The 26,744-nt window shown below is 42.9% G+C and overlaps 1 protein-coding gene across 4 annotated transcripts in view; it reads right to left on the reverse strand.

Moving 5' to 3' along the window:
* Positions 1-26,744, reverse strand: part of lmf1 (lipase maturation factor 1) — a 499,938-nt gene that overhangs the window by 2,673 nt on the left and 470,521 nt on the right. For all 4 annotated transcript variants that reach the window (XM_033040858.1, XM_033040856.1, XM_033040857.1 and 1 more), the window contains one exon: positions 15,584-15,696. In XM_033040858.1, the coding sequence (XP_032896749.1) occupies positions 15,584-15,696 (113 nt within the window). The remainder of the gene's footprint in view (positions 1-15,583; positions 15,697-26,744) is intronic.

The following is a 26,744-nucleotide window of genomic DNA, read 5'->3' on the forward strand; positions in this document are numbered from 1 at the left end:
TCAGGCCTACTGCTATTTCTGGGAATTTTATAGTCTTCTTCCTTTAATTTAATGCTTGAAGTATTTTTAATCTTTTGTCACCATTGTGATGTATTGGTATTGAAGATGCACAACAAAGCAATAGGCCGCTTGGTGGCACGATGGCTCAGTGGTAGAATTGCTGCCTCACAGTGCCAGAGAGTCGAGTTCGATCCGGGTGTTGTCTGTACGGAGTTTGTACGTTCTCCCCGTGACCTGCGTGGGGCTTCTCCTGGTGCTTCGGTTTCCTTCCACACTCCGAAGATGTACAGGTTTGTAGGCTAATTGGCTTGGAAAAATTGTAACTTGTCTCTAGTGTGTGTAGGATAGTGTTAGTGTACATGGATTGTTGGTTCGCACGGACTCGGTGGGCCAAAGTTTCCGCACAGTATATCTAAACTCTAAACCTTGGGTGTAATGTACAGGCAGAGAGTAGAAAAATGGCCAAACTGAAGTCAAATGGAGAATTGTGGTAAAATAATTTAAACTAGAACCAGCTAAAAATAAATATTATTTATAACGTGTGAATGAAAAAAAAAATCTGCAGTTGCAGGTAGTCCGAAATAAAAAAGGAAAATGCTAGAAAGACTCAGCAGATCGTGCAGCATCTGTGCAGAGATAAACATTGATCGTTGGCCAAAATACCTGACAGAGGAACTTGCAATGAAGGTGTTAATGCATTCAAGACTAATAGCACAAGGCTCGATTCAAATTCATTGCTGGGAGTCTTCATTATATTTGGATATTGTTCGGTCTGGTCTCCAATGCAGGAATATTTGCAACTTGGTTACTCAGATTTTAGACCACAAACAACCCATGAAAATTCCGCTCACTTCATATCTCAGGAAGTAAACTTGTGCCAAAACAAAATCATTACCAAAATCTCACGCCGGTCAGGAGCTGGAAATATCAATTGTTCTTTAGAAAAAAAGGGTGATTTATCTTCCACTTTATAAAACACCAGTTTCAGCTAATTAAATGAATACTTCTGGGATACTTTTTTTCCTCCCTCTTCTAACTGTCTAGATGCACAAACCACATTACAACCAATCCTTTGCCAAGACTGTTAGTAATTTGACCAGAAGTTCTTGTCAACATGCACTGGGATTTCTAATTCTCATTCAACCCCATTCTCCTACCTTCTCCCCATAACACCTTTCTCCTCTCTGCTCCATCTGTCTGTAGGATTCCGACCCCAAGCATTCTCTATCCGTTCCCTCCACAGATGCTGCCTGACCCGCTGAGTACCTACAACACTTTGTATTTAGCTCAAGATTCCAGCATCTGCATTCTCTTGTGTCTCCTTTTTTTTTTAAATCCTTAATGTTTAGACTGTTGCCAATGTCAATTACTTTTATCAGCACAGTACAGGATATCATCTATTTAAATATATCCCTGAACTAATCTGCAGTGAGCTCTTTGCTTTTTGAAAGAACTCATATTATAAAAATGTTAAAATAACAAATTGTTTTTGTCTTTTTGTTTCAGTGGAAACAAATCCACAAAATCACTTCCTCTCCTGGGATTCCATGATCACTCAAGTGCTGTTAAATTGTGGATAATTTCTACTCTGATGTATTGGCTTATGATGGATAATTAACTTGCGTTTAAACAGATTTAAACTTCCACCCGCTGCTGACCTGGCGTATAGAAACATAGAAATTAGGTGCAGGAGTAGGCCATTCGGCCCTTCGAGCCTGCACCGCCATTCGATATGATCATGGCTGATCATCCAACTCAGTATCCCATCCCTACCTTCTCTCCATACCCCCTGATCCCTTTAGCCACAAGGGCCACATCTAACTCCCTCTTAAATATTGCCAATGAACTGGCCTCAACTACCTTCTGTGGCAGAGAATTCCACAGATTCACCAGAGTGGTCTGTGTAAAAAATGATTTTCTCATCTCGGTCCTAAAAGACTTCCCTCTTATCCTTAAACTGTGACCCCTAGTTCTATACTTCCCCAACATCGGGAATAATCTTCCTGCATCTAGCCTGTCCAACCGCTTAAGAATTTTGTAAGTTTCTATAAGATCCCCCCTCAATCTTCTAAATTCTAGCGAGTACAAGCCGAGTCTATCCAGTCTTTCTTCATATGAAAGTCCTGCCATCCCAGGAATCAGTCTGGTGAACCTTCTCTGTACTCCCTCTATGGCAATAATGTCTTTCCTCAGATTAGGAGACCAAAACTGTACGCAATACTCCAGGTGTGGTCTCACCAAGACCCTGTACAACTGCAGTAGAACCTCCCTGCTCTTATACTCAAATCCTTTTGCTATGAATGCTAACATACCATTTGCTTTCTTCACTGCCTGCTGCACCTGCATTCCTACTTTCAATGACTGGTGTGCCATGACACCCAGGTCTCGTTGCATCTCCCCTTTTCCATGCTGACAATACTGAGGGTGCGCGAGATAGGCATGTCAGCTAATTACCCTCGATCCGCTAAGTTATAGGAGCAGAATCAGAATTTATTTGCCACACAACCAGGGACGGTGGAATTTGGGTTGTCAGCAGAGGTACAATAATAAAGAACACACAACCACAATAAAAATGTAACACAAACATCCACCACAGCATTCATCACTGTGGTGGAAGGCACAGAACTTGGCAAGACCTCCTCCATTTTCCCCCGTGGTCGGGACCTCCACCCACCGCAGCCGTTGCTGCGGGCGTCCAGATGGTAAGGGACAAAGTCAAAGTCAAGGTAAGTCCAGGATCGGCTCTTCCCCACCGGAGACCGCGGCTTCAGGTTGGTGTAGGCCGCAGGCCGGCGGTCGAAGATTTAAGGTTCCCGCCGCGCCGCAGCCAGAAGCACCGCAAACTGCAGGGTCGGCGGTCGAAGCTCCCCTCCAGGGGTGATGGTAAGTCCATGCCGCACCCACGGTAGAAGTTGGCCGCGGGCCGGCCGTGATGGCTTCTTCTTCCCCCGGGTCCCCCACGAGGGATCCCGGGCTGCGGACGCTGCGCCATCTGGAGCTCTGCAGACCGCGGCTTCAGGCTGCCGGCTGCCGTGGGCCAGCGAAACGGAGCGCTCCCCTCCAGCGAGCCCCAGCGAGGGCTCGCCCGCTCCACGCCGAGAGTCCACGCTGCGCCCGCCGCTGAAGCCCCGGGCGCGTCTCCGGAAAAGGCCGCGCCGATCCTCGTTGTTAGGCCACGGGGGAGGCGACCTGGAAAAAGTCGCCTCTCCGTGGAGGAGGCGACCGAAGCGGTTTCCCCCTTACCCCCCCCACACCACCCCCCACACAAGACACACAAAGGAACATTAAAACATACTAAAAATTGAAAAGACTAACGCGCTGCTGACAGGCGCTGCCAGTGCAGCGCCCCCTACGAAAAAATGAAAAATATTTGGCATATACATGGCTGATCTATCTTTTCCTCTCAACTAAATTCTCCTGCCTTCTCCCGATAACCCGACACCCATACAAATCAAGAATCTGTCAATGTGTGCCTTAAAAATACCCAATGACATGGCCTCCACAACCGTCTGTAGCAACGAATTCCACAGATTCACAGCGTTCTGACTAAATAAATTCCTCCTCATCTTTTTAAAGGTACGTCCTTTCATTCTGAGGTTATGGCCTCTGATCCCAGACTCTCCCACCAGAGGAAAACTCCTCTCCACATCCACTCTATCCAGGCATTTCAAGGAGAACAGGCCCAGTGCCGTCAAACACTCATCATATGTTAACCCACTCATCCCTGGGATAATTCTCATAAACCTCCTCCAGACCATCTCCAACACAACATTCTTCTTCTGATCCAAAACTATTCACAATATTCCAAATGTGGTCTGACCACTGCCTTATAAAGCCTCAACATTAAATCTCTCCGATTTCTGAATTCTCTCCCCATTCTAAAATTCTATCGTCATTCTTACTACCAAAATGCATGACTCCATACTTTGCTACGCTGCATTCCATCTGCCATTTGACATATGGATAAAGGAGAAGGGGCCTTTTCGTTGCCAGGCCAACTGGCTGCTTTCTGAGAGTTCACCCTCCAGAAAGCAGATCTGACTTCTGCCACCGTGATGTTTCTGAGTCAGTGGAGGATAGGGTTGAGCGCCTGGGTGGAACTTTATGTGCCTGTTCAAAGTGGGTGTAATACACATTGAGCCCATCCAGCAGAGATGTGTCATTGTCACAGATCGCCCTTGATTACAGTTTCTAGCCCGTAATGAGGTTCAGGCCCTACCTTAGATGCTTGATTGAATTGAGCCTCTAGCTTGTTTGGGAATTCTCTCTCTTGGCATCTGCCACAGAAGGCTGTGGAGGCTGTCAGTGGATATTTTTAAGGCAGAAATAGATCGATTTTTGATTAGTACGGGTGTCAGAGGTTATGGGGAGAAGGCAGGAGAATGGGGTTAGGAGGGAGAGATAGATCAGCCATGATTGAATGGTGGAGTAGACTTGATGGGCCAAATGGGTCATCACCTATGACCTTCTGACCTTAAGTCCTTCATCTCGCTTTGAAACAGTTGCCCTACCATGAGTTCAAATCTTCTTCAAAGTTCAGGGGAAGCAGAGGCATTGAATAAAGTTAAAGCAGGAGAAAGATTCTAGTCAGTGGACGGGTAAAACAGGTGGATGGGGACGCAGAGCCACAGTTACAATTGCATCAGCCAAGATGGTGCAGGAGGCTCGACCCCTTGAACCTGCTGCACCTGACCTAAATCATCATTTTTCTTTCGCCCCACTGCCAGGCACCCCTAACTGCCATCCCACTTTTCATCTGCCACGATGTTGCACGCTCTTCTTTGTAAATGGAAGCTGAAGTCGAGGAGGGAGAAGGGAGAGTTGAGGAAGGGATTTTCAATGCTATTCGCAGTGCTGCCAAATGATGGGATGAAGTTGGCCAGGTGGAGTTGGGAGCATGTAAGTTACCACCTTAGAGCGATGATGGAAGTGAAACATGTCACATTACCACTTGGAGAAATAGGGAAAATTAAGTTTATGAAGTTCACCCCTTTCCATATTCCAAAGACGTGCAAGTTTCGAGGTTAATTGGCTTCTGTAAATTGCCCCTGGTATGTAGGATGCAAGAATGGGATATTATAGAACTAGTGAGAACGGGTTGGCTTGGACTCGGTGGGCTGAAGGGCCTGATTCCATGCTGTATCTCTAAACCAAAATCCACATGTCTAAATCATTAACATATATCAAAGAAGCAGTGGTTCCTGCACTGAATACTGGAAATAATAAAACAAAAGCTGTGTTTATATTTTCAAAATGTTGTTCACTGACTGATATCTTCCAGATGAACAATAATTTTTTACCACTGCTCTATAAAGGCTTTGTGCCTTTAGATGAGTTCCCTGGCAGTCCTTTAATTCCAGGGTCTCGTTTGTTATGTGGAACTTCATCAAATATCTCTTTCAAATGTACATCATTAACATTAACACCATTCCATTCAACAAACTTCAACCATGTTCGTCAAAAGTGATTTGCTGGTAGCAGATCTGAGCCCGATCTCCTTTATTAACTTTACAAATGGATTGGGTCTTTTCTGGAGCAACAGACAATCTGTTGGAAAAAAATCAGTAGAGTTGAGCAGCATTTGTTGGGAAAAGGAATTGTTAATATTTGGCTCGAGATGGTACTGGGCTTTTCTGAACCCAACAAAGGATTTCCACTTCAAGAAATGACTTGAGTTTCTCCCCCGTTGGTTGTCAAGCAGCAACATTTCGGCAGGAAAGACCTGCAGATAAAGATTTGCTTGAGCACACGAAATGCTGGAGTAACTCAGCGGGTCAGGCAGCGCCGCTGGAGAAAAGGAATAGGTGACGTTTCGGGTCGCGAACCTTCTTCAAACTGAGAGTCAACGGAGAGGGAAACTGGAGGTACGCAGCGAGAGAGGGTGTTGCACAACTGTCGTCAGAGAGAGGGGGAGAACTTCTTCAAAGAAGGTGTACCCTGAGGAGATTTCGCAGTGAAGCAATTTCTGAATGGTTTCAAATTAAAGTACACTACTGTTTTCCGATAGGTGACAAAGTTCAAGGCGACAGAGATACCCTTCACACATACACCTTATTAAATTTCTAATGATGTTTACTTTTACAATAAACCCCAGATTTTACAACATTTTGAAAATATGAGTGCAGCTTTTGTTTTAAAGCACTGCAGTATTTTTTTGATATGTCTCACTGCCGGCTGTGTTCCAGGCTGCAAGTCAAAATTAATTGAGGCAGAATAAAACACTTGCACGATTTCATATTGTGAGCTGGATCTGAGGGCTACAGATCTGATGGCACAACATATATCAGGAAGTCATGATACAGCTTTAGAAAGCCTTGATGGACACAAAGTGCTGGAGTAACCGGGACAGGCAGCATCTCTGGATAAAAGGAATGGGTGACATTTCGGGTCGAGGCTCTTCTTCAGACTGAGAGTCAGGGGAGAGGGAAACTAGAGCTATGGAAGGGTAAGGTGTGAAAACGAGAGATCAAAGGCGACGAAGCTCAAGGGAAATGTAGAATACATCATTGTTAGCTAGGGGAAGGTGACGAGTCATGCAATGTAAAAAAAGCTTTACTTGGGCTAAATTCAAAGAATTGTGTGCAGTTCTGCTCGCCCCGTTACAGGAGAGATGTGGAGGCCTTGGAGAGGGTGCAGAAGTGGATTACCACGATGCTGCCTGCATTAGAGAGTATTCGCTTAAGGAGAGGTGGACAATCTTGTATGTTTTTTCAAGAACATCGGATGCTGCTTGGAGATGTGATGGAAGTTAATAAATTTAGACCAGGCATAGAAAAAGTAAATGGTCACAACCTTTTTCCACAGAGTGGAAATGTCCAATACTCAAGGGCAGAGCTTTAAGATTAGAGGGAAAAGTTTGAAAGATATGTGTAAAGCAAGTCTTTTAAACAAACAGTGGCAGGTGCCTGGAATGTGCTGCAGAGCTAGTGGTAGAAGCAGATAGGATAATGGCATTTAAGATGCTTGTAGATAGGCACAGGAATATGACTAGAATGGAGGTGTTGTGGCCTTGTGCAGGTTGGGGAATTAATTTAATTTGGCATAATGTTCGACATAGACATCGTGGGTCATAGGGCCTGTTCCTATGCTATACTGTTCTATGTTCTATCATCAACCCAGAGGTCTCAAATTATAAAAGGGTATGCCACGCTACCTATCATGATCCATATTGGAAAAATAGGATGCATTCAACATTATGAATGGTGGACTGTAATATTCCCGCACCCCCTCACACCAGTCAAGTAGCCTGGTACCTTTTGGCGAATTGTTAAAAAATATTTCATTTGAGTTTTATGCTGAGGGTGTTTTATTCAGAGAAGTGGATGCTCCAGGAAAAAGACAAAGGGGTTAAAACAGTAAACACCGCATGTTCACAGCGTTTGAAGCTTTACTTGTGATCCTCGATATAACCTGAGAAAATTAGACTGCACCTTTTAATCTTCTTTAAAGATTTAATTTTTTGTTTCAAAAGATTTTGTAAGTCAGCAATATTCTTTTCTTATCACGGTGAAACCAGAAATGTGGTAACACTTAATGAATTGAGTTTTATCTGCACATTGTTATGACATGGGCAAATGCCAGGTTAATCTTTACTCTGCCTGAGATAACTCCTGCAGCGCACCTGGCCTCATTAAAACTGTGTGCCTTTATCTGATGCTCATTGCCTCAAAAATACTCTTATTAATATTCAGGTCCCAAGCAGTTTGTTTCCATATAGATCCACCCAGAATGAATGGGTTGGGAAAGAATTGGCTGCTCAATAACATGGTGTATTCATCTGCTGTCTAAAAGAGTGGACAAAAGGGCATGTAAAGAAGATTGAGGAGGGTAACTTTAGTTTAGTTTAGTTTAGTTTATTGTCACGTGTACCGAGGTACAGCGAAAAGCTTTCGTTGCGTGCTAACCAGTCAGCGGAATGACAATACATAATTACAAACGATCCATTGACGGTGTATAGATAAGGGAATACTGTTTAGTGCAAGGTAAGGCCCAGCAAAGTCCGATCAAGGATAGTCCGAGGGTCACTAAAGAGGTAGATAGTAGTTCTGCAATGCTCTCCGGTTGTGGTAGGATGATTCAGTTGTCTAATAACAGCTGGGAAGAAACTTTTGATTCAATTAATTGATTGAAAGACAAAGCATGGAAAGAGGCCCTTCAGCCCATTGACTCCACGCCAATCATTGATCTATTCACACTAGTTTTATGCTATCCCACTTTTGTACCTACTAGCAAAAAGTACTGGAAATACTCAACAGGTTAGGCAACATGTGTGGGAAAGGAAACCGTCTACACGCCAGGGGAAATTTACAGTGGCCATTTAGGCGCACAGTGACACAACGGTAGAGTTGCTGCCTTACTGCGCCAGAGACTCGGGTTCAATCCTGACCAAGGCTGCTGTCTGTACGGAGTTTGTACGTTCTCCCCATGACCTGCGTGGGTTTCTAGTTTCCTCCCATACTCCACGAACGTACAAGTTTGTAGGCTAATTGGCTTGGTAAAATGGTAAATTGTCCCGCGTATGTGTAGGATAATGTTAGTGTGCGGGGATCGCTGACCGGTACGGACGCGGTAGGGCGTGGGACCTGTTCCTACAATTGACCTACAAACCCGCACGTCTTGTGGGAGAAAACCGGAGCTGCCGGAGGTAACCCACACCATCACAGGGAGAACATGCAAACTCCACACAGACAGTACCTGAGGTCAGGATCAAACCTGGGTCTCTGGCACTGTGTCGCAGCAGCTCAACTAGCTGTGCTACTGTATGTCTCCCTGTAAATGATTGAATATGTGACTGTGCATTGCCTGCCCATATATTAGACATTTGTGATTTCTATTCATGATTTCAATGCTCCATCTTTCTTACAGTTAGAATGACTTGAAATAAATCAGAAAATGGTGAAATTACCCAGCAACTCAGACAGCATCAACTTTCAGACCTGGGACTCTACATTAGAAGTTCTGATGACGGATCCCGGACCTGACATGCAGACGGGTTGTCTTTCAACACATATAATGACCTGCTGAGTATTTCCAGCACTTCTGGTATTTATTGCAGGTTTCCAGCATCTGCAGTTTTTTTTAGTTTTTTTTATGATGACCAGAACTCAAGCTATCAGATATATTCTTTTTGTTCTCCCAATCCCTCCCCAATCTTCTCTGATACTAAAAAACCATGCAGGTATTCCTTTTATAGACACAAAAAGCTGGAGTAACTCAGCGGGACAGGCAGCATCGCTGGAGAGAAGGAACGGGTGCTGTTTCGGATCGTGACCCTTCTTCAGTTCTGGTCTACGACCTGAAAAGTCACGCATTCCTTCTCCCCAGAGATGCTGCCTGTCCCGCTGAGTTACTCCAGCTTTTTGTGTCTATCTTCAGTTTAAACCAGCGTCTGCAGTTCCTTCCCACACAGGGGTTCCATTTGTTCTCCCAATCCCTCCCCCATCTCTGATACTGAAACACAACATTGCTCTCGTTCTTTCCCAATTGTGACGCAAACTCTCAGACCTAACTATGTTTCTCTTTCCACAGATGCTGCCTGACCTGCGGAGTATTTCCAGCATTTTTGTATTTATTTCAGATTTACTGCATCTGCAGTATTTTTGATTATTTGTTTGTAATGACTAGAGCTCAGTAAAGGAAACAAGAAAGAAAGGAAGTTTGACGTTTTTTTTTATAATGTCCACAAACAACAGAGATAAACATTCCTTGGAATTGTCATGTGAAGTGCCAGAGAACTGGGTTATGACAAATGTGATTTGCTTGTTAAACAATGGTTGAAAGTACTTGCTCAACAACTACAGACCAGTCAGCACAGCCTCGCTGGTGGGGAAGCTGTTGGTAACAATGATCAGGCAAAACATTATCAGCTACGGAGAGATTTGAGTTGATAAAGGAAATCATATTCAATTTACCAGATTAAAATATTTTGATTAGTTAACAGATTAAAGAAAGGGACGTGGTAGATACTGTCTATATGCTTATCTGAAAGCATTTTATATTGTCCTGCATTAAAAGCTGGTTGGTAAAAGAGAAGCCAAGGAATAAAAAGGTCAATGGTATTAAGGATTTAAAAGGAAATCTGGCTTATTGTGCTAAGCAGAGTGCTTTGTTAAATAATTTGCATTTCAGACTAGACCACTGTTCTATAAAGGGCCTTTTAAAGGATCGCTTTTTCAATATATATAAATATAAAAGACCTGTACATGGATGCGAAAAATTAAATTAAAAAAATTGACACCAAATTTAGAATTGTGATATTTCAGGGCTCATATTTTATATATCCACAGTTTTTTGTAAACCTTCACCTTAGCTGCAAAAGACTAGATCTCTAATTTCTCTTCAATAGTGGAAGAATTACATTTGTCTTATAAATCAAAGGCAGAAAGAGTCAGTAATTAGTCTACTGCCCGAGTTACAATGTTGAAGGAGAAATTGTATTTATTGCCAATTATTTAATTCCTGTGTCAGATATAATTCACTTGAAAAATAACATGTTCCAACCAGTGGGGTACATTATGTCATGATTCTTGATAAAGTTACAACAAATTGTTATTTCATATTAACTACTGATTTTTTATTTTGACTTTGGAAAAAGCTGTACTGTACATTCATTAAAATTATGACATTATTCCACCTCTAAAGTTTCCTGGCCACTTTTTTCTAAGTTTTAAAACGCTACTTATTTATTGTGGCCCTGTGTAAAATTAAAGTCCATCTTGACAACATTATTAACTTTAGTTTAGTTTAGTTTAGTTTAGTTTAGTTTAGAGATACAGCGTGGAAACAGGTCCGTCAGCCCACCAGCGATCCTCGCACACGAACACTGTCCCACACGCAAGGAACAATTTACAATTTTACCAAGCCAATTTGCCTACAAACCTGTACGTCTTTGGAGTGTGGGTACAAACCAGATAAAACCCACGTGGTGAGAACGTATAAACTCCATACAGACACTACCCACATTCAAATTTGAACCTGGGTCTCTGGCGCTGTAAGGCAGCAATTCTACCGCTGCAACACTGTGCCGCCCTAGGTTAGTTTAGTTTATTGTCACGTGTACCAAGGTACAGTGAAATTTTTTTAACTTCCACTCGTTTAGAAGGGAGAGGCAGCAGTGCAGATTCACCAGGAAGACCCTATGCTTACAAGTTTGAGGTTAGAGGTTGGACTGATCAGGCTTATATTTCCGCAAACCTGTCAGGTTAAGAGCACTGAGCTTTCAGTCATATTGCAACACGGACGGAGACAAGCTATTTTCTCTGAATATGAAATCCAGTACGTGGATGTACAATTATAAAATTTAAGCTAGGTCAAGGTCAGCAATGAATCTGAAGAAATCTGGAATTCAGCCTCTCTGAAAGTTGCTGAGGCAGGTAGTTCTGTGTAATTTGATTCTGAGATTGAGAGATGTTTGGTAAACCAGAGTATATGTAACCAGGATGAATGTGTTTCCAAACACTGATCATTCTTAACGGACGAGCAGTAGGTTTAGCTTGGATCACAGTAGTTCACTGTTGAAGAGGTTACAGTAGTGGTAGCCTGCACAGAGTCTACATTGCTGCGGTGCTCAGTATTCAATTTTATCAACTCATGAACTTATCAACACATCGCTCATAAATTAGCAATGATCTTTTGCAGGATTTGGGCACAGGTGCCAAGGATAACTTTATTGTTCTTCCCATATGCCCCAAGAGTTTGTGGCAATCTGATTTTGATACCTTTTTCTCAGGCTACTCCAGAGGATGTTTATGTTTCGTTTAGTTTATTGTTACGTGTACCGAAGTACAGTGAGAAGCTTTTTCACTTTAAGTGAAAGTCAGCGGAAAGACTGTACATGATTACAATCAAGCCGTTCACAGTCTACAGATTCAGGATTATGGGAACAACATTTAGTGCAAGAGAAAGTCCAGTAAAGTCCGATTAAATATATTCTGTGGGACTCCAATGAGGTAGATGGTAGGTCGGGATGGTTCTCTAGTTGGTGATAGGATGTTTCTGTTGCCTGATAAGAGCTGGGAAGCTGTCCCTGAATCTGGAGGTATGCGTTTTTTACACATCTGTGCCTAAAACGCCAAACAATGAATCACATCATAGACCCTGACCAGGGAAGCAAAGGTAAAATACATAGCAAACCTACTGGGGTTTTGCAATAAGCTGACACCTTCGTAATCACTTTTACTGATGCTACTTGTTCATATTTCCAGTCAGTGCAGCAAATTCCAATTCCAGGATTACCACGGGATTTGAGCTCTATGGGATTTCAATAAGTGGCTAAAAAAATGAGATCTATATCTTTTGGATTTTAGAAGAATGTGGGGATCTTATTAAAATATTTATTAATCCTCACAGGCCATGACAGGATAGATGCCGTGGTGCTTCCATGAGTGGGAGAATCTTGAACAAGCACAGTTGAGAGAGCAGTCACTTAAAACTGAGGTGCGTAGGAATTCTGGATTTATCTGGTGTGGAGGGTTGTGAAAGCTAGCTCATTGGTGGTATTTAAAGAGGAAATAAATGCATTATTTAAAGAATAGGAATTGGACGTACATGGTAAACTGGCTTTAAAGAGGAGATGAGGCCTGGGGCAGTTGCCCTTGTGGCGGCACTGTGGCGCAGCAAGAGGGCCGCTGCTTTACAGCATCAGAGACCCTGGTTCAATCCTGACTACAGTACGGTTGTTGTCTGTATGGAGTTTGCACGTTCTTCCTGTGACCACATGGTTTTTTTTCTGGTTTCCTCCACGTTCCAAAGACGTGCAGGTATGCCGGTAATTTTCCCCTAGTGTGCAGGATAAAACTCATGTACGGGTGATCGCTGGTCGGCGCGGACTCCGTAGGCCAAAGGACCTGTTTCCACACTGCATCTCCAAATTAAACTAAAGATGAACCATGATGATATTGAATGTCAGGGGAGGCGAAAGAGGCCAAGTGCCTCCTCCTGCTCCTATTACATTCTTATGTTCCAATTCATGTTCAAATTAGTGTAACGACAGAACTATTCCTCGACTTTGTCCTCTAACAACATGCTGGAAGTCTATGGTTGACTGAGCAATGGGATCTTAACAGGATCTTCAATTGAGGGCAGGACTCAAAATGAAGTTCACGGAATATAACTCTAACAATTAACTGGTCGTTTATTTTGGATAAAATACATTCAGTGCTTAAAGAGTTAACACCCTTACCCGCAGCTTAATAACCATACAGTTTTATCGTAATGACTGGCTGCAATGATTGCAAGATATCTCGGATCATGAGCGATATAGAAGTCTTACTCGGTTAAACAGAGATTAGTTACTGAACAACACCACCAACAATTTTAAAACAATATGATCAACATTGCTTTTAATATTTTGGGTAGTCTTTCGAATAAAAAACATGAAAAGGGAAGAATTGATTGTGAAAAGCTGGATCAATCATTTAGAGAGAGTAGCTAATGACCTGGGAAAAAATTTATTGAGGGAAATATGCAACATAAACTAAAAAACACAAGGCTATATTCGTAATGTTATGCTTACCACTTAAGACTCCCGACAGCTGGAATTAATTCCAGAGGGTAGCAGCTGTTCGGAAACAGCAGCTGGGAGGTTTTGGAGGGAAAACGTAATCACGTCTTGTGTCAGGATTAATGGTCTGACAGTCCAACAGGAAGTTGAGCATCCAAGAGCAAAATTGAGCAAAGCAGGGTTTTACATCTTCTCTACTTATGTGCAGTTACTGTAAGTCCAAACGCCCCCGACTTAAAATCGTACTCTCTTCATCTCTAGTATCTGGTTTTCAAATCACCCCACATATGGTCTTGCTTCAGACTACGCTTAAGAGATTTCAACATTGCTTTACATTTCCTTCTTTTAAATGTATAACACAACTACAAATCATTTGTTGAAAATTGGCCTGTCACTTTATTTCACTGGGATGTTGGCTGTTGTTTTGCTGTCCCTGTGTTCATCTTTCTCAGTCTTGCTGTAGCAAAATGTTTCCGGCTAAACGAGTGAACAGGTAACCGAAATTCAAAGAAAAAAATTAGCAAAAGATAAGGTAAAGGGAAGGAGTGAAAGAGGAAGGAAACAAATAAGGAAGTAATGAGGTGAAAGAAAAAATAAATTATATTTATAAAACACTTTTCATGAACTCGGATTATCGTGATCTAAAGGGCTTTATAACCAATCTTCTCTGTAATAAGCAAACGTTAGCACCCACTGATACCCAGAAAAGCAGTGTTAGATGAAGGGCAAATACTACTTGGATACTGGAGAGAACACTTTACTCATCTACACCTGTGTCTTGAGTCTGAAGAAGGGTCTCGACCCGAAACGTCACCTATTTTTTTCTCCAGAGATGCTGCCTGACCCGCTGAGTTACTCCAGCGTTTTGTGTCTATCGACAGAATAACTTGATACTGTATCATGTATTTACATGGTTCCTTACATTATTTAGATGACTCAAGACAGAGGAATAAACCACAACCATGACCAGTAATCCTACACCAGCATCAGCAAATGTCATGTTTGGCCTTTCATTCTCGCTCATCCACAAAATAAACAAACATTTGGCTTACTGTCATTTTCTGGGTGATTTTCCTGTGTGATGTCATTATATGGTCTTTATACTGGAAATAAACAGGTTGTCAAATAACTTTTTCTCTGCTCTGAATCCAGATATTAAAGTTATTTGACAACCTGTTTATGCTTTTCATTCTCAATGCATAGATGCAGCCGACAGACTCTCCATGGAGTACATTGGCTTCTTGGTGCTGCTGTTATTGGGCCCTGATTACAGATCAGATCAGCTTTTGTACTCAATCAGCAACCCGAGTGAAGCTTTAGCAAATACCCCAACCTAGTCTGAAAATTAGAGAATAGACGTCCTGACTATTCACTTTTATACAAAGGTTTTACATGTGTGTGAACCGTAAAATGAGTAATTGTTGGCTATTAAAATGCCATTGGTGTGTGAATTGCATTCCTCAAGTTCAAAATGGTAGCTTACCACCATCTTTTCTAGGGTAATATATGGCACCTTTATTTACGTAGAGCATGGTCCTAAATCTATCAGAAACATTAATTTGATCGTACAACTTTACCCTGAGAAGTTGTGACTCATCGAGTCATACAAATGGAAGCAGGATCTTCGGCCCAACTCATCCATTCTGACCAAGATGCCCATCTAAGCTCTTCCCATTTGCCCGCGTTTGACCCATATCCCGACCTCAAACCTCATCTATCCATGATCTCCAGAGATGCTGCCTGACCTGCTGAGTTACTCCAACACTTTGTGTCTTATTTTGTAAACCAGCATCTGCAGTTCCTCGTTTCTACTTTCGCTCCTCTAAACGATTCATATCCATCAACACATCCAAATGTCTTTTAAATGATGTTACTGCATCTGTCTCAAACATTTCCTCTGGCAGCTGGTTTCATATCTCCACCACGCTTTGTGTGAAAAAGTTGCCCCTCAGTTGTCCATGATTTTTAAATAAAAACCCGCATGGAAGCTCAAGAGACTATAACTAAAAAACAATATATCAGATACATTGCTGGCCCAAATTAACAAAAATAACCCAAGGAAGCTGGGTTAGGACTTCTCACCTTGGTGGTCCTCGACTTTCAAATGGATTGTGTTGTATTAATGACATTGCAAGACTATCATTCGTCAGCAGTCGCCCTGCCAGATGGATTAACCATTCGTTTTGTTCATAGGTCTGGAAAATATAATGGAAACAAAGCAAAATTTATTAACAGACTTTGGGCCAATTGACCTAATAACTTTTCTTGTGACTCAATTTAATTTAGTGTAACATCCAATGAAGCAGACCAATATAATCTGTGGTTGTTGACTGATATCCAGGACTGTGTTTAATGTGGTAGGAATGTATGTCGAGAAATAAGATTCCGTGGCATTGATTTTTCTCGTCACTTGAGACTGAAAAGGGGTTGAGGGCGGAGTGAAATTCAACTGTAACAATTTCCGAGTAGCATTGTCATTCTGAGTGTGTCAGTAGACATCTGGGCATGCAGTGCCCTTGTACTCCTGCATCAATCATGACGTGGAATGACGTTATTCTTGGAACAAAATTCCTTTTGGAGCTCTGAAGTTTTGGAAGGAGAGAGTATGGATGGTGGATGAGACATTCCAGAGATGACCTAGGTTCCTGGTCCGGTGTACGACAAGAATCATCATCAGTTATGTCATTTACTTATGCTACATCTTTCTAGACTTGGCTTGCAATCATTCCCACACTTCACACTCTCCAATTTCCTTCTTCACTATCTCAGACTCAGTAAATAGTCTGAGACACAGGCCCCGAACCAGAGGCCAGTGATGGAGGTCTTGATCTTAATACTACCCCACCTCCCACCAGCCACTTACCTTCTGAAGAAGGGTCTCAGCCCAGAACTTCACCTATTCCTTTTCTCCAGAGATGCTACCTGACCCGCTGAGTTACTCCAGCTTTTTGTGTCTACCTTCATGTCAGCCTGACTTTCAGCATGCCCTCTCCCCGCCCTGGCCCAACCTTTGTAGGTGCTCAATGTGCCATAACACACAGCACCACTGCTCCCTGTTACAAAAATGTTGGGTTCGGGTGAAAAGACCGAGTGTTGAAAACCAACTAATTACATCTTAAAGTGATGGCATGGTTTCTGATTCCAGGTGGTCAAAGAGGTGGCTGGAAGGAGGAGGTCATGTGATGACATCTCCTGTAACATTCCCAAACATAATAATAATAATAATGGATGGGATTTATATAGCGCCTTTCTAATACTCAAGGCGCTTTACATCGCATTATTCATTCACTCCTCAATCACACTCGGTGGTGGTAAGCTGCTTCTGTAGCCACAGCTGCCCTGGGGCAGACTGACGGAAGCGTGGCTGCCATTCTGCGCCTACGGCCCCTCCGACCACCACCAATCACTCACACACATTCACACACATTCACACACATAATGGCAGCATGTGGACAAACCAGTAAATCAGCATCACGAGTCCCGACTTTGAGTTTCAGTAGAAACCTCTTTGCTTCAATGGTTCAATGGTTCTTTATTGTCACGTGAAATTTAACAGTGAAATTCTTTTTGCACAGCTCACACGTGCACGAGCCACCATATTTTGGCACCAATAACAAAAAGTCCAAAGTCTTGCTTGCTTGATGTACCGGAGTGGCTCCCAATCCAGGTCAGCCCCAGGCCTCTGCAGGTCCTCCTCCATCGCCCTCATCATTTACTGAAGAACTTCAAGCATATGTATGCTTTGTTGATTAAAGCGGATGCTTCCATCTACTCAGCATTGGGAGTGGTTGATGCAATGGTGTAGGGAGAGCTCATGTGAGTCAACGATGAGAAATGTTTTTGTTACAAAGGACTGTCCAGCATAACTAATCAACCCTATCAAAGGCAGCACATCAATGGTAGATGTGGTTCAATGATCCAGTGATGCGTTGTTACTACAAGGCCTTAGGCTCAATTCCCAACAACTTGAGGGTTAAAACCTTTCTGAATCAGCCAGATTGACGATAACCTTTTCCAGTCCTGGATCAAGGTATCGGCCTGAAACAACTAACCCTTCGCCCCCACACATGGTGTTTAAAGACTGAGTTCCTCCGGCAGTTTGTTTTCTGCTCAGATTCCAGCATCTGCAGTCTCTTGTGTCTCTGGCTTTTTTTTCCTCCATGTCCTAATAATAAAATGAACACCCCTCTCTGCGTCATATTTCATAGGAAGTAAGCTTGCAGAATAATTATGGAAATTCACCATGACTAGAATACGTTTCATACAGGATTAGTTTCTCTTCAGACTCCAGGGGACAAAACAGCAATGCAGCAACTTGAATCCACAAACTTGCTGAGGAAATTACATCTCGGCTGAACTCTCATGTGTTGATAATCAAAAGCCAATATCCTTGTGAGCTCTAGGAAACCCCAACATCATTGTTAATATCATGATTTTAATATTAAGTGCTGAAAAGTACATTAAGTCTGACGAAAGCTGAACCTGGAGAGCGAACGAACTATTGTTCAGGCCTGGAAATGACCTCAGATTTCAATGTTGCCTCACTGATTAAAAACATTTGTTTAAAAATATGAATTGGAAAAACAATGTTGAAATATCAATTAAAAAAATAGAAGAGTACTTTGGCAGCTGAAGTCGCTACAGTAAAACTTATCTGCTCTGCCCAAGATCGCATGAAGCTGTAGACAGGTGTGGATGCAACCCAGTCCATCAGCCTAACCAGCTTTTCCCCCATTGACATTTCCCCCCATCTATACCTCATGCTGACATTATAATCAAAGACCGCTCACACCCTGGTCATTCTTGCTTCACCCTTCCTCCATCGAGCAGAAAATACAAAGCTTGAAACTATCTACCTCCAGATTCAAGAACAGCTTCTTCCCTGAGATCATCAGACTCTTGAACTGACCTTTCATATGCTAAAGATGGATTACTGATTTTACAATCTACCTCTTTGCAGCCCTTGCAGTTTTTTTTAACTGCACTTTCTCTAGAGCTGAGACCTTTATTCTGCATTCTCTTTATTTTCTGTTTTGCACGACTGTTGTACACACGTACAATGTGAATGTAAAAGAGTTTCTTACTGCATCTCAGAGCGCATAACAATAATAAACCAATACCAATCTCTGAGACAGTTAAGATGAAGGGGAAACTGCTGATGAACAAAGGAATAAAAGGATGTGTTGATGGGATGAGATGAGTGAAGCGAGGTTAGTACACAACCCTCCCTCCATTCTACTTGAATGGTTAGGATAATTTGGACTGAGTGGTGTATTCTATACTGGAATTACAGCAAGTTTTGTACCAAAACATATATTGCTCATGTACAGGGAAGGAAGGAGAGAGAGAATGAGAGAAAATAAATAGAGAAAGAGGGAAAGATGGGATGTAGGAATATGTGTGTGTGAGAGTGTGATGAGGGAGGGAGAGAGAAAGGGGAGAGAGGAAGGGAAAGGTGGGTATCAACGAAGAAAGAGGCAGAGACAAAGATAGAAAGAGGAAAGAGGATTACAGAATAATGAAAGGCATATACAGAGTGGATGTGGAAAGGATGTTTCCACTGGTGGGAGAGTCTAGGACCAGAGGTCATAGCCTCAGAATTAAAGGGCATTCTTATAGAAAGGAGGTGAGCAGGGACTTCTTTAGTCAGAGGGTAGTTAATCTGTGGAACTCATTGCCACAGAGGGCCTAATTCTACTCCTATAACTTGTGGACTTGTGAACCTGATGAGTTTGTGAACAAAAAAATAAGACTTTTTATGTCTCAAGTAGGTAATTACATCCTTCAATACGGTATTGTCACCCAGAGATCGGGATGTTTCAAGGTTCAATTCATTAACTGTATTCATTACAGTAGTGTCAGTCAAAGTACAACAATGAGAAATACAAGTGGGCATGATGCTGCAGAATGTAGTAAGAAAACAAATCATTTAAGACTTATTTTCCGCCAACTCTCATGTCTGCTGGAAGATACCTGTGGGTATACTAACTCCACACTGGTCCGCATCAAAATTACAAAGGCCGCTGTCTGCCACAAATAACTTGTTTAAGAAGGAACTGCAGATGCTGGAAAATCGAAGGTACACAAAAATGCTGGAGAAACTCAGCGGGTGCAGCAGCATTAATGGAGCGAAGGAAATAGGCAACGTTTCGGGCCGAAACCCTTCTTCAGATAGATAGATAGAAAATTGGCGTATTATTTATCAGGGATAGGATATATTGGTAAACGCGTTTCCTTGTCATTTCAAGGGAAAGGTTTTTGGATTGTGCATGTTTATGACATTAGTGATGACATTGGCATGAAATGCTACTGACACCAGGTCTGTGGGAGCCAGACACAAGCAGCAGGAATGATAAAGGTATTATGTAGAAACAAATTACTGCAGATGCTGGTTTATAACAAAATGGACACAAAGTGCTGGAGGAACTCAGCGGGTCTGGAGAAGAAGGAAAGGCGACCTTTCAGATCGGGGACCTTCTTCAGACTGAAAGGTTTCCTGGGGGGGAGGTTGGTGAAGAGCTAGAGGTGAGAAAAGACCATGAGCAATCACGGACAGCAAGAGCAGCAGGGAAGTGCCATGGTAAGCCCGCTGCTGGCTAGGGAAGGTGTGATCTCAAATGGGATACAATGTGGTGAACTGTGGGACTAGTACCATGGATGGAGGAAGGGGGGCAAGGGGGGGGGGGGGGAAGTGTTAGTAGAGATCACTTAAAATGAGAGAAATCAACGTTCATACTGCTGGGTTGTAGACTATCGGTATCAGGTGTGGTTCAGTGGACAGCACCTTTGAACCTGGGTCAGAAGGTTGCTGGACCCTGTTCAGGAGACTCAGCACAACATCAAGTGACTCAATCTCAGAGATTTTGTTTTGCTAAATTCCAGTAACAGAGTAGAGTTTGTTTGTTCATGTAAGAACAAAAATGGCAACTCAGAACTGGGCATCCATGAGGTACTGCTGTCTGTTTACAGGACCACAAAGGTGCACACCACCACGTCTGTAATGTCTGGACCCACTATATCCTCACTCTACTCCAATCAAGCTAGTGGCTCAACCCTGGTCTAGTGCTGATGAAGGTTCATCATCCCAAACAATGTAAACACCACATCTCTCTCCACAACTGCTCCTATATTTTCAGTTTTTGTTTCAAGTTTCTGGCATCTGCAGTATTTTGTTTCCCAGCCACGTAAATGCCACGGCTAAGTTAGTAGCCACAGGCTGTGCATGCTGCTGTGAGTGACTCACCTCCTTATACCAAAAAGCCATTCCGTCATCTATGAATAATGCCAGGAATGTGATGGAACGCTCTTCGTTTGCCAGGATGACTGCAGCTCCAAAACTCTCAAGAAATTCAAAGCCAACTTAGACAAAGCTTTCCACTTAATTGGCACTCATCCACGCCCCTACATGTTTATTGCCTTCACCACCAGTGCACAATGCCTTCAGTGTATACCATCTCCAACATTCATTGAATTTACTCAGTTAGGTAAAACCAACATCCAGACGCACAACCTGCACCAGCAGGAGGGACAAGGGCTTCGGGCGCATGGGAACACCACTACTTGCACGATCCTGACTCAAAAATATATCACCAGTCCTTTGTCATTGCTGGGCCTACATTTCAAAACAACCTTCCCAACAGTGCAAAGAAAGTTCCTTCACTGTGGGGAACTGAAGTGGTTAAAGAAATGGGAAGGGTAATTAAAGTGTTTGGCAACCGGGAGATCAGGTAGGTTCACGCGGACCGAGCGGAGGACATCGGCGAGACCAAACCTAGACTGGGTAGACCCGGACCTACCTGATCCGCCGGTTGCTAAACACTTTCATTCCCCTTCCCATTCCCACACAGACCATTCTGTCCTAAGTCTCCTTCATTGTCAGAGTAAAGGGCCTGTACCACTTGGGCGTACATTTCTGCGTCATTTACGTGGCATCATTTACACGTCACGACGCACGACGCACACGTCGTAACGCACACATGACGCACGCATGGCGCGTGGTGACGTAGTCAGTGACGCGCGGTAGCGGGCGGCGTCCCAGGATTTGGGGATTCTCAAAATCCTCGCGCGCCACCTGCGTGATGCGAAAATTACGCCCAAGTGGGACACGCCCTTGAGTCTAATCGCAAATTGGAGGAACAGCAGCTCATATTTCGCTTGGGCAGCTTACAACCCAACAGTATGAATATCGATTTCACTAACTTCCAGTAACCCCTGCATTCCCTATCTCCCCATCCCTCCCCAACCCAATCGCACCTGGTTCTTATTCTCACCTAGCAAACAGCTAACAATGGACTGTTTCCTTTATCTTCGTTACTTTTTTTGCGTATCTTTCATTCGTTTGTTCTATATCTCTCTACATCACCGTCTATATCTCTTGTTTCCCTTTCCCCTGATTAGACTGAAGAAGGGTCTCGATCTGAAACGTCATTCATTCCTTCTCTCCAGCAATGCTGCCTAAGTTACTCCAGCATTTTGTGTCCATATTGAGTATAGAAGTTGGGATTTCATGTTTCAGTTATATAAGACATCAGTGAAGTTGCATTTAGAGTAGTGTTCAGTTCTGGGCACCATGTTCTAGGAATTATGTTGTAAAGTTGGAAAGGCTACAGAGAAGATTTACAAGGATGTTTCCAGGACTCAAGGGCCTGAGCTATAGGGAGACGTTGAGCAGGCTGGGACTCTATTCCTTGGAGTGCTGGAGGATGAGGGGTGATCTCATAGAGGAACAGATCGCTAGATGTACAGAGTCTCTTGCCCAGAGTAGGGGAATCTTGAAGCAGAGTACATAGGTTTAAGATGAAAGGGGAAAGATTTTATAGGAATCTGAGGGGTAACTTTTTCATACAAAGAGTGGGAGGTGTATGGAACCGGCTGCCAGAGGAGGTAGGTGAGGCAGGGACTATCGCAACATTCAAGAAACAATTAAACAGGTACATGGATAGGGCAGGTTTAGAGGGACATGGACCAAACACAGGCAGGTGGGACGTGAAGATGGGATATGTTGGCAAATTGGGCCGAAGGGCCTGTTTCCAGGCTCTTTGATTCTAAGTGAACTCATAGGTTAAAGGTTAGCATTTAAGAAAGGAAAAACAGATTAGAATGCTAATTCTGTTGGAAAGCTTTGCCTTATTAATGCCTGGGAGTAGTCTAGGGCATTTTATGACAACTGATGTATGTTTTGAGGCAACCATGTTGTACAGAGCTCCCACAAATGGCAATGTGTTAACAAACTGAAAATCATTATATGTCAAAAATCAAGAATTTTCACTCGCTGGAGATCAGAAATAAAAATTGGAAATGCTGGAAACATTAAGCAGGTAAGACAGAGAGTGAGAAATTGAGTTCTCACAGGTGTAATGTGAGGATTTGAGTGCAGGTACAGGATATCTTCCTGCAACTGTGCATGGCTTTGACTTAACTTGAGACTACACCTTGTGTGTTGAGAGCACCTCTGTCCTCCTTATCTGACTAAGGATGATCTTGGTCAATGAAGGTCTATCGAACTGATTCCTACAATAACGAGACTGGCATATGAAGAAAGATCAGGACAATGGGGCTTATCTTTACTGAAGGTTAAAAAAGGATGAGAAGATACCTCATTTGAATTTTTTTAATTCTGATGGGTTGAAACACACCCAACAGAAGGAAAGTTCCGATGGTAAGGAAGTCCATTAGCAAGTGTCACAGCCTGAGGATGTCATTAGGGTTGAGCTACATAGGACTGAGATAATGCAAAATGTCTTCATCCAAAGTCTGGTGAACCTCTATCACAGAAGCCAATTTAGACTTGAATAATTGAATTTATTCAAGAAGCTGTGAGGTATGGTTCTAAAAGCAAAATAGGCCAAGGGACGAGGAGGAATAGGTACTGAGTTTGTACCCCACCCTGCTTACTCCCCGATTTGGGCAAACATGACACATTCAAGTTGTCAAAATGAAGAAAATGTATAAAAAGAGGTCAGTCAGCCTCTTTGGAGAGAAAAACAGCCTCAATGTTTCATAACAATGACCTTGAAGAAAAACACAAAACGTTGGAAATGCCTTTCTCTTCAAACTTATGTGATTGGGTTTCATGAGACACCTGTTTGGTATGAAGGATTAACTCCACCAGCCTTCTATGTATATATGGCCCTGGTGCTGGAACGTGGGGAGCAGGGGCAACCTCCTCGATGGGCTGCAATATCTTGGAACTGAAGATAATCAAGTCCATCAATGCAAGTGAGGAAACAGTTCCGCTAAAGAAATTAGGATGCACACTAAAAAAGGAGTGTGAGAAATGGTGAGTTTAAGGTCATTCCATAGTTTCAGAACTCAGCGCGGAGAGCATGTACATCAACAGTGAAGCAAAGGAGGTTGAATTGCATTAGAGTCCAAGGATGTAGGTGGCCGGAGAAATCAAGAAACTAAAGGGTCACCAGGGGTCTGCTCCAGATCAAAAATGGGCCACAAAACATAGTTGAATGGATGCATTTTTAACAATCTTTTTCCTACCTTTCCAATTCTTCAGAAAATGGGATTAGGAAGCCACATAATATCACTACGCCATGGCAAAGTGCTGGAATGTGATGCATAAGGGCAACTACCTTGGTGAGCTTGATCACACATTGGACCTGAATTCAGTCAAGTCCAAGACTGGCGAAGTGTATGTTGGTAAGAGAAACTCTGGGGCAGTGCAGAATTCTGCAGCACCAGAGTCAAGAGTCAAGAGTGTTTTATTGTCATATGTCCCAGATAGAACAATGCAATTCTTACTTGCTGCAGCACAACAGAATATGTAAACATAGTACACGGTAAACAACATGATAAACAAGAGAGAAAAAATGAAAAAGTTCAGTGTGTACTGATAGGTAAATATTCAGCCCATCATGCCAGTGCTGGTCTATGAAAGCTTCCTAATCAGTCTCAGCCTCTGGCTCATATCCCTGCACTTTTCACTTATTTTTCTTTTCAAATATCTAACTTTTTAGGAAGTTACTAATGAATCACCACATATTCAGACAGTGCATTCCAGATAATAAATTACCATGCAATTTATTTTCCTCAGCTCCCCCACTGAACTCTCTGGCAATTTCATTAAATCTATGTCCTGCCAGTGGAAACAATTTCTCCCCATCCACTCTATCAAAATGCCTCATATTTTGATCAGCACTCTTAAATCTCCACTTTAACCTGCAGAGTGAGAGATTTATGATTTTACACCTGAGCCTCTCGGGGAAAACAGAAAACTGGTAGCCCTGCATGTGAAATGGTGTCCAAACCAAACCAACCATACACTGGCATCCTGTGGTGACCGGTCACAAACAAATATTACCCGCAGTTGTTTTCATCGCCTCCAGGCATAAAAGCCATCCATTCAACAGAGAGAAGCAATCCAATTTACACATAAAACAATCAGCACTTCCTTACAAGGAACATATGTTGGTAATTTAGGGGAGGGAAGTGCAACATCTGGTTTGATTTGTTGGAATAAGTTGGAAGCCTAGTTACTGTTAACACTGTCATTTTTCCTTTTGCGTGATGGCACGTCATAGCTGGAAAGTATAAACTAACCTGCCTGGTTAAACCATGGCAGGATAGAGCTCTGGAGAGTTGTGAAGGATAAAGAGACCAAGAGGTACAAGTACATAGTTCCCTGGAAATGGTAACACTGGTAGATAAGGGTTAAGGGGGCATTTGGCATGCTTGCCTGCATCAGTCAAAGCAATGATGACAGGAGCAACTGTACAAGTCTTTGGAGAAATCACCGTTAGAATATTGGGTGTAGTTCTGGTCACCCAGCTCTAGGGAGAATGTCATTAAGCTGGAAAGAGTGTAAAAATGATTCATGAGTTTGTTAACGGGACTGGAGGCTTGAGAAAAAAGAGATGCTGGATAGGTTGGGACTGTTTTCCCTGGAGGACAGGATTTATATATATTTTTTATAGTGATATATAAAAGCATGAAGGGTGCAGATAAGGTGGATGTTTACAGTCTTTCTCCCAGGGTAAGGAAAGCTAAAACTAGAGGCCATGGTTTAAGGTGAAAGTGAAAAGATTTAAAAGGGGCCTGAGGGGGCAATTTTTTTCACACAGAAGGTGGTGGCTATAGGGAACGAGCTCCCAGAGTAAGCTATAGGGGTAGGTAACGAAAACATTTAGATGATAGGTACATGGATAGAGGTATAAAGAGATATATGCGCCAAACACAGGCAAATAGGACGAGCTCAGATAGTATCTTGGTCGGCATGGACAAGTTGGGCCGAAGGGTCTATTTCCTTACTGTATGACTCCATGACCTCATCTGACTTCCCCAGGGCAATTCAACCATGTGGAGTTATGGCCAAGCAGAAATCCATTCTGCTTGGCCAGCACAATGGATTTCCTTTCCTGCCTACCTGCAGACTGTAAATGACAGGTGTCTCTCTCTTGTGTTATGCACTCCTCTTAATTTTTCTTGCACAAACTTTCCCTCAGTGATGTTTGAGAGGTTATTAGAGAGGGCTCAATCCCTTAAAGCACTCAGAGGACCCTCATCCTGTGGCTTTTCCCTATTGGCACCTTGTTTAGTTTAGTTTCATTTATTGTCACATGTACTGAGCTACAGCGAAAAGTTTTGGTTGCGTGCTAACTGGTCAGCGGAAAGACTAGACATGATTACATTCAAGCCATCCACAGTGTAGAGATTGAAAAGAGTGGAGCGATTGGTAATGCGTGATTGCGGATCTACTTCTGTGACACAAAGAGTCGCCTGGTTTGTGGCAAATGACCCAAGCTTCAGTATGTCCCTCAGCACATACTCCTGCAAGTTGGAACATGTCATTCTCCAGCATTTGATTAGGAACAACTTGTACTGGAAGATGAGCAATATTCCGCTGTCTATACAGAATTCTTGTAGAAACAAGGAATTGCAGAAGCTAGTTTAGCAAGGAAAGACACAAAAATGCTGGAGCAACTCAGCCAGTCAGGCAGCATCCCTGGAGAACATGGATAGGTCACGTCTTGGGTCAGAACCCTTCTTCAGACCGTCAGTAGAGTTTGCACATTCTCACTGACACAGTGTGGGCTTCCTCCAGGTATTCCAGTTTCCTCCCACGTCCCAAAGGCACGCTGTGCGGTAGCTTAATTGGTCAATGTAAACTGCCCTTGGTGTGTAGGTGAGAGGTAGAATTAGAGGCAAGTTAATGGGAATGTGGGGAGAATAAAATGGGTTAGGGTAGGATTACTGTAAAAATGGGTGCTTGAGTGTCGGCAAGGACATCGTGGGC

Source organism: Amblyraja radiata, chromosome 22, assembly GCF_010909765.2.
Source record: "Amblyraja radiata isolate CabotCenter1 chromosome 22, sAmbRad1.1.pri, whole genome shotgun sequence".
NCBI classification, from domain to species: domain Eukaryota; kingdom Metazoa; phylum Chordata; class Chondrichthyes; order Rajiformes; family Rajidae; genus Amblyraja; species Amblyraja radiata.